This window comes from Oncorhynchus mykiss, chromosome 18, assembly GCF_057628025.1.
Source record: "Oncorhynchus mykiss isolate SJ-2025 chromosome 18, ASM5762802v1, whole genome shotgun sequence".
NCBI lineage: Eukaryota > Metazoa > Chordata > Actinopteri > Salmoniformes > Salmonidae > Oncorhynchus > Oncorhynchus mykiss.
Window position 1 is genome coordinate 33031611 of NC_143039.1, and position 9519 is coordinate 33041129.

General features: G+C 41.8%; 1 protein-coding gene across 2 annotated transcripts in view; it reads right to left on the reverse strand.

The window, feature by feature from the left end:
- Positions 1–8763, reverse strand: part of LOC110495906 (ribosome biogenesis protein SLX9 homolog) — a 28710-nt gene extending 19947 nt beyond the window's left edge. The window contains exons 1-2 of one of the 2 annotated variants that reach the window (XM_021571423.3): positions 8425–8763; positions 8038–8158 (exon numbers count right to left, since the gene is read on the reverse strand). In XM_021571423.3, the coding sequence (XP_021427098.1) occupies positions 8038–8158; positions 8425–8622 (319 nt within the window). In that variant the 5' untranslated portion in view covers positions 8623–8763. Of the gene's footprint in view, positions 1–4821; positions 5109–8037; positions 8159–8424 lie in introns of those variants that run through there. The other variant, XM_090208232.1, reaches the window with a different exon arrangement.
- Between the last annotated feature and the right edge of the window lie 756 nt (positions 8764–9519).

The following is a 9519-nucleotide window of genomic DNA, read 5'->3' on the forward strand; positions in this document are numbered from 1 at the left end:
CAAAGCTCATCCTTAGGATAACAGCAGCAACTGGTTCACAAAGAGACAAGAGTTGTGTACTACAAATCTAGATAGTGAACTAACTTTGGACCACTTTTGAGTTCAACTCGTGACAGCCTAGCTGGAGACATGAAAGTGGGTCACCTTTTAGCCAGGTAAATTTCTATGGCAGCGAATCCAAATCAAATTTTAGTTGTCACATACACATGGTTAGCAGATGTTAATGCGAGTGTAGCGAAATGCTTGTGCTTCTAGTTCCGACAATGCAGTAATAACCAACGAGTAATCTAACCTAACAATTTCTCAACAACTACAGTGGGGCAAAAAAGTATTTAGTCAGCCACCAATTGTGCAAGATCTCCCACTTAAAAAGATGAGAGAGGCCTGTAATTTTCATCATAGGTACACTTCAACTATGACAGACAAAATGAGAAAGAAAAAAATCCAGAAAATCAAATTGTAGGATTTTTAATGAATTTATTTGCAAATTATGGTGGAAAATAAGTATTTGGTCAATAACAAAAGTTTCTTAATACTTTATATTCCCTTTGTTATATTCCCTTTGTTGGCAATGACAGAGGTCAAACGTTTTCTGTAAGTCTTCACAAGGTTTTCACACACTGTTGCTGGTATTTTGGCCCATTGCTGCATGCAGATCTCCTCTAGAGCAGTGATGTTTTGGGGCTGTTGCTGGGCAACACAAACTTTCAACTTCCTCCAAAGATTTTCTACGGGGTTGAGATCTGGAGACTGGCTAGGCCACTCCAGGACCTTGAAATGCTTCTTACGAAGCCACTCCTTCGTTGCCCGGGCGGTGTGTTTGGGATCATTGTCATGCTGAAAGACCCAGCTACGTTTCATCTTCAATGCCCTTGCTGATGGAAGGAGGTTTTCACTCAAAATCTCACGATACATGGCCCCATTCATTCTTTCCTTTACACGGATCAGTCGTCCTGGTCCCTTTGCAGAAAAACAGCCCCAAAGCATGATGTTTCCACCCCCATGCTTCACAGTAGGTATGTTGTTCTTTGGATGCAACTCAGCATTCTTTGTCCTCCAAACACGCCGAGTTGAGTTTTTACCAAAAAGTTATATTTTGGTTTCATCTGACCATACAACATTCTCCCAATCTTCTTCTGGATCATCCAAATGCTCTCTAGCAAACTTCAGACGGGCCTGGACATGTACTGGCTTAAGCAGGGGGACACGTCTGGCACTGCAGGATTTGAGTCCCTGGCGGCGTAGTGTGTTACTGATGGTAGGCTTTGTTACTTTGGTCCCAGCTCTCTGCAGGTCATTCACTAGGTCCCCCCGTGTGGTTCTGGAATTTTTGCTCACCGTTCTTGTGATCATTTTGACCCCACGGGGTGAGATCTTGCGTGGAGCCCCAGATTGAGGGAGATTGTCAGTGGTCTTGTATGTCTTCCATTTCCTAATAATTGATCCCACAGTTGATTTCTTCAAACCAAGCTGCTTACCTATTGCAGATTCAGTCTTCCCAGCCTGGTGCAGTTCTACAATTTTGTTTCTGGTGTCCTTTGACAGCTCTTTGGTCTTGGCCATAGTGGAGTTTGGAGTGTGACTGTTTGAGGCTGTGGACTGGTGTCTTTTATACTGATAACAAGTTCAAACAGGTGCCATTAATACAGGTAACGAGTGGAGGACAGAGGAGCCTCTTAAAGAAGAAGTTACAGGTCTGTGAGAGCCATAAATCTTGCTTGTGTGTAGGTGACCAAATACTTATTTTCCACCATAACTTGCAAATAAATTCATTAAAAATCCTATAATGTGATTTTCTGGATTTTTTACCCTCATTTTGTCTGTCATAGTTGAAGCGTACCTATGATGAAAATTACAGGCCTCTCTAGTCTTTTTAAGTGGGAGAACTTGCACAATTGGTGGCTGACTAAATACTTTTTTGCCCCACTGTACCTTATACACACAAGTGTAAAGGGATGAAGAATATGTACATAAAAATACCTGAATGAGTGATGGTACAGAACGGCATAGGCAAGATGCAGTTGATGGTATCGAGTACAGTATATACATATGAGATGAGTAATTCTTTCATTATTAAAGTGGCCGGAGTTGAGTCAGTATGTTGGCAGCAGCCACTCAATGTTAGTGGTGGCTGTTTAACAGTGATGGCCTTGAGATAGAAGCTGTTTTTCAGTCTCTCGGTCCCAGCTTTGATGCACCTGTACTAACCTAGCCTTCTGGATGATAGCGGGGTAAACAGGCAGTGGCTCAGGTGGTTGTTGTCTTGATGATCTTTATGGCCTTCCTGTGACGTCGGGTGATGTAGGTGTCCTAGAGGGCAGGTAGTTTGCCCCCGGTGATGCGTTGTGCAGACCTCACTACCCTCTGGAGAGCCTTACGGTTGTGGGCGGAGCAGTTGCCGTACCAGGCGGTGATACAGCCCGACAGAATGCTCTCGATTGCGCATCTGTAAAAGTTTATGAGTCTTTTTGGTGACAAGCCGTATTTCTTCAGCCTCCTTCAGAACTAACCTGCTGTGGGGCAGGCTAACTCCACTTACCCTGAATTAAGTGTTTGAGCTGTGAGTTGAGGACCAATGAAATTAGATTCCCTCTTGCAAAGAATGCATCATCATCATCATCCCTTCAATCCGTGGATGTCGATTAAGGCAGCGGGGGGCACCTCTCTGATTCAAAGGGGTGGGTTAAATGCGGAAGACACACTTCAGTTGTAAGACTGGGGCGGTAGGTAGCCTAGAGGTTAGAGCGATGGACTAGTAACCGAAAGGTTGCAAGATCGAATCCCTGAGCTGACAAGGTAAAAATCTGTCGTTCTGCCCCTGAACAATTCAGTCATTGAAAATAATAATTTGTTCTTAACTGACTTGCCTAGTTAAATAAAATAAAAAATAATAAAAGACTGATTAAATATTTTATTAATCTAATGTGTGTTCATTTTTTACATTTTATTTTCATATACATGACACATTTAGTAAATCCAGGATGAATTAGAAACTTCACGCATAGTAAAACCTTCGTATGACTATAAGAATTGTGAGGTTAAAAATCGATACGAGTGGGGGGAAAGGGGACTCGTGCATTCATAAGTACACCAAAGCACTTCTAAAAGGCCATTTCACAGAAAAGCTCTTATTGCTCCTGTAAATCGCTCTGGATTAGGGTTAAGTGCCTTGCTCAAGGGCACACCGGCATATTTTTCACCTAGTCGGCTCGGGAATCCGAACCAGCAACATTTTGGTTACTGTGCCAACGCTCTTAACCGCTAGGCTACCTGCCGCCCTATATTCCACACTGTAGTATCCCTTGATCATATGTAGTACTTACTATATAATTTTGTAGTATACTATACACTGTAGTATCCGTCAAATCTGTAATGCTTACTATAGAATTGTGTAGTATACTATAGAATACTATAGTAACGATTACAGTATTATCCACACAAAAAAACACTGTAGTAAATACGACAGTAAAACACTACACTAACTACAGTAATACTAAAACAGGATTTAATTTGCATATACCCCACCTATTCCCCTCCCCCAATTTGTGGCACCCATGATTGAGAAACCTACATGCCAAGTATGTTGTGTTCCCTACAGGTTATTGAAGAGCAGAAGCTCTGAACTATCCATTCAGACTCCAATCCTACCTACTTATAGGTTCTGAAAAATGTGTTCGTTTAGTATTTGTCTCGTAGGTTTCGTCAGTGAGAAAGAAGTGGTGGCTCTTTCAAAGATAAAACAAAAACACAATAGTAAATAATACAGTATTCACTGTAGTGTTTAGGGGACCGAAGACAAAAACAAAACAACAAAAAAACACTACAGCGAATACTATAATATATAAATGTAGTAACACTACAGTATTTATACTATCGTATTTTTTCATGTGGGTAACTCTACGTAGCAAAATAGCTGTTTTCATAAATCGATACTTGCGAGTCAAAGTATCGATACAATTATCATCCAAAATAATATACACATGCGACATGTAACTGTATAGATTTTTTCCCCCCATCACTACTACTTCGGAAGACAAAGTGTGACACTGACTCCAACTAACCTCATATACTGTATATATATGCCACTTAGCAGATGCTTTTATCCCATGACTTACAGTCATGTTCGCATATATTTTCCATATGGGCGGCCCCCAGCGGGAATGGAACCAACGATAATTGGCGGTCCAAGCACCACGCTCTACCAACTGAGCCACACCGAACATATACTGATGTTACTGACTCGCGTCTCACTGACAGGATAACCTCACCAATTCCCAGCCACCCACACTGCTGTTGCTGCTGCCATGGCGATAGACGGGCCAGGACAAGACCGCGCCACCACATCACAAATCAGGGTCATTCTTAACCCCTGGGGTGTATCACGGCAACTAATAAATCCTTGCAGAAAATGTGTCATCTCTAACCGTATATCGGAAACGGCTTCAATATCACAGTGTTTATCTCAAGCCAAAACATGGTGGCATAACATTAACTATCAAACCAAGCGAAAGTATTTTCATCGCTCTCTTTTCATTTCTACGTGCATCTTCAGCCCAGGCTCAGATACAGCTCTTCCAGCAGCAACACACACACCACCTTTCATCACAGGGCAGTTAGTTCCTTCCTGCCAGGTCCAATCTTTAATCTGCCACCGCGGTGTCAACAACATGGGTTGTCCTGCTGTAGCAGCAGAGGTACAGGGGCCAGATAGGCATCTCTACTCCTGCTGCATCCCCGTCCCTGACACCCCTGGCCCTGGACTGATGGGTGAAACCCAACCCGACCTGGGGCTGTTTGTGGTGGGGAGAGAGCCTTACTTACCACCTCCCTGGTCTTCCCTGTACCCCCAGAGAGGATCGGGTTCTCCGCACACAGTGAAATAGATAGCACCGATTAGATCGCAAGAAAGGCATTTCACTGTACTAGTGCACGTGACAAAAACGTGAAACTTGATTAGGCTTTATTATGAGTGGTTGGGAAAGTTCCATATTTCCTTTCCTGCTTGGGTTTGCCCCCGCTTAGCCTCTCCGCTTTCCCCTTTTCTCCGGGATAATTGACAGGCAGCTCTCTGGTAGGCGGAGGACAGGAGGTGTAGTGCCTTTCGGGAGCTGACAAAAAGATGAAGAGATGGTTTCAGAGGGTCCCAGCTCAGATACGGATATCCCCTATTAAAAAAATGCAGAGAGGGCTTTGTCAAAACAGAGGTGGTCCCTGAATGATCGATTGCCTTAGACATCACTTTGAACATCACGCAGTGGAATGGCAGCAAGGAGTTCTGCTCTTTGAAACAGAGTTTTCTGGTCAAGACTAATGTAGCACAGAACATGTGGAAGTGAACAGGGCTCTGCAGCGCGACCGTTTTTCTCGCATAATGAGCTTAAATATTTTGCTGTGCGACCTGGAATTTTAATTTAGGCGCACCAGTGTGACTAGAAAATAAAAATATCCCAGACAATTGTTGCAATGATTACTTCACTGTACCGCAGCTTTGGAGGATACACTGAGTGCTTGCACCACTACTACAAAGAAAAGAGCTTGTTGCTTTAAATATTTTTAATTGAGCTCCTAAATTGTTTAACTTAGGTGCACAAGGGCTCCTTGTAAAAAAATAAAAAAAATAAAAAAAAGTCAGTGTAGAGCCCTGGTGAAGACTATGAACTAAGGCAACTGAATATGAACTAAGGCAACTGAATAGGCCTAATAAAAAAATCAACTGCAGAGACTGATATTCAGTCAGCGGGATGGGGAATTATTTATTTTTATTTAACTAGGCAAAAGGCAAGCACAAACATGCACACACAAAGTGTGCATTTGCTGCCAATGAACATACCAAGCACCAACAGTAAGTGTGCATAATAATACTAATTAAATCAATCGAATTAAAAGTGGCAGATAAGAGTTTCTATCTGCTCGGATACAAGCCCCCAGGGGGGCCTTATACAAGAGGCAATGGATGAAAAGACATGACACACTCACAGAATTTGCTTGCTTCTTTCTCCTCTGGCTGAGAGAACAGAGTATTTTATAATTAACAGCATAGTAGAGTGGCTAGCTGTATAGACGCCTGAACAGAAACCAGAGGGCTTTAATCCCTGTGGGCAGAGACAAGACAGCGCCATGGACGGGGTGCTCGCGAAGACGAACCAAAAAAAATGCAATATTAATGTAGTAGATTCAGTGAAAGTGAATTTGGGATAATTCAGGTGAAATACCCCAATTAACACGACAAATTGTCAGCATTTAGCTGAAATGATAAGCTGTAGGCTAAAATAATTGCTCTCTATTGTTAATGTGTAGAAGGAGGCAGTGCTTTAATCACAGCAGCTTTCACAGCTAGAAGAGCCTACAGTTCTCAATGTCTGTCTGCTTAGATGAGATGGTAAAAATCCAATTCATACCATTTCCATGGACAGGATTTAAAAACAGCCTTCTTATTAAACCCTTACTTATATCGCTTCAATTTTATTTTCCCACTAACGTACTGTCAAATTAGATTTTGCTCTCCAGAACCTACCAACCATTTCACAAAGAGGTCAATATAATTGTCTACAGACACTGTTTTGGGAAAACAAGAGCACACTGACAAGCATTTCACCATGGCAACAGATGGAATACTGCATCTCATTGCCCTGTCCTTTTTTTTATTTCATAAATTTGTCAGCAGCCAGGAAAGCACTTGCTTTAATTAGTTAGCCTAATCAATAGACACAGCTAAATATACCCGTCGTTAATAGATCACACACATCCAACGTATTAAACACGCTTTTAGCTTCAATGCAAGAAAAGGCTGAAGAGTGAGTACTCATTAGCAGTGTGTGTGCGTCTGCAAGCGAGGACGAGAGAAAGAAGAGGAAAGAAACAGCAGGATGCAGAAACTGAAGCTATTTAAATACTTGCTCACTAGCTACAGGGAACAGCCAGGCACCATCTGCAGAGGTTGAGTGAGCGAGCCAGGGACCGGGCACCCCTGAACACCTCTCCCACCATGCACTACAGACAAAAGCCTAAACAAGCAAGAGACAACAAGACATTGGAACAACCTTGATGAGAAATCCAAACCGTAAAAGTGACACTCAATACATCTCTCCAACAGTCTTTCTGACAAAGAGTCAGGACAGACTACTACACACCGTGTATCGACATCATCACTGTTACACTGTAATTCACAAGGGACAGGACCACCTGATGCTTTCCCATGGGGCCGCAGCGAGGTACCCTACCAAGAGAACTACACCCTGCAGCACCAGCCTCCTCTGTGCGTCAGCGGTGCCACGACTCATCTAGTCAGGGAGAAACACTGATTCAGGGGAGCTTGGCGGCTGAACTGAACCTTGATTTCATGCATGAACTATTTATGCTGCAGAGAGACTATAAATAGAACCGGTTCTCTGTTGTCGAATAAGGAAGATGGGCTTCTTGCTGCAGCTCTGCCACTGCAGCTGGAGTAGCCACTCTGACTGACTAACATTGGGCTTAAACTTACTCGAAAGAGCCTAGGATTCAAGAGGGGAGAGGTTGGCAGGTGCATGTAGCATGGAAACATCAACGGAAAAATATACACTGTTAAAAACATGCCAGATTGAATAAGATTGAATAAACGAAATAGGGTTGTAATAAGCCTCCATATAAGCAATCATTTGGATGGTTAGTTTCTTATCTATAGGTTACCATCATACTTACTTTTCTTCATTACACCTTTTATACCAATGGTAAGCAATATACTGCATAGACTTGAGCTGTTGCCATCCTCACATCACAAGTCACTTTCTGTCGAGTGATCCCTTTGTATTTTCTGCCCTCTTGTGGTAGGAGAGAATGACATAATGTGTACAGAAAAATACTATGTGCCTGGTTGATTTTGCTGGAAATAAACAATGTCTCCGGGGCGTTTTGGGGAGCTAAAACGTCACGAAAATGAAATGCATGTACTTGAAGGTAGAATATGATTCGTTATTGAGACACACAGACAAGTACTCTCGTGCAGATTTCCACGGATTAACGAGGTAAATATTTGGTTGACAATCAAAGTGTATTTACCTTTCTGTGCAGGTGTATCAATGTCATTGGATGGTTCTTCACACTTCAGAGTTTGCACGAGGGCTTCAGGGCTGATTTGTGTGCCAGCAAAGATTCCACTTGGAAAGGAACTCAGTGGTTTCTGTTCGAAGAGAACATCCACATTGACACCCAACATAAATATAATGCAAAAAAATACACGCTTCATACTAATTTCTCTATAGCCAGCTAGATGTATACATTATGATCCTAACTAGCTGACAACTAACGTTAGCTAGCTAGTGAAATAGCTGACTGTTAGCTAGCTAACGTTAACTGTTCTAACAGCTTTAGCTATAACGTTAGCTAAACCATCTAAAAGAGACGGGAGTTGGCAAGCGAACGTTAAATTATGTGTTGATAAAATACCTTCGCGTTTTCATCCTTCTTTATGTGCAGCTGTGCATTGTTTGTCTTGTTTACATCGAAGATGAATGAACCACTTGTGATCACAGGAATAGGTGCCTTTTCTAAATCTGTGGATCTTGCGCCACCGGACGGGGGACTGTCAAGTTTAACCGCAGCCTGATGAAGCTTTTCACGGACCCGCTTTATCTTTCCAACCATACTGCCTTTTAGTTACTGAGTTAAATAAAGATACAATCTGTCTCCGAAACCACACTCATGCTCGAGCTAGCTAACAACGTGGAAAATCTTTTGACAACAACAAAATGTGCGTCCCTCTGATATGTGACCGGGGGAAACAATTTTGTGTAAACTATAGTTCCGCCTTATCCTCACAAAGTCCCGCAGTGACTGATGGAGTGACCCCCCAAAAATAGGCCTACAAGAAAACAAAATGGGTGAAGTAAATCAAGACCGTATATCTAAATTATTAAGATAAAATGTCATATGTACTTTATCTTTGTATATAGATCCATGATCTAATCTCACCAGCCTCTGAACTCCTTAGATAAATGAAAATCATATTTATTTGCAAATGGATATGGCAAATAACATGGCAAATAACTAACATGCATACATAGCTAAATACATATACACATAATACAGGTCTATGAAGTCTGAACTGGACAATAGTACAAAAAAATATTTAATAGATATGCTATAACACAATACAATTGGCTATATATCAAGGCTCTCCAACCCTTTTCCTGGAGAGCTACTGTCCTGTAGGTTTTCACTCCAACCCTAATCTAGCACACCCGATTCTAATAATTAGCTGATTGATAAAGCTGGTTGTTAGTTACAACTGGGAATGGAGAGAAAATCTACAGTATGGTAGCTCTCCAGGAACAGGGTTGGAGACCCCTGCTATAAATCACAAACACACACAGTGTGTGTACAAAAATATACAACTGTTAACCCAGCAGCAAATATTTAAATCTATAAAATTATCCAAAACAGATGATACGAGTTGAGGCATTTTTGAGTTTCGCTATAATTGCTATTTATACTAAACGGGTTGTTCCAAATATTGTTCATGGAAATGATAATATGCATTAG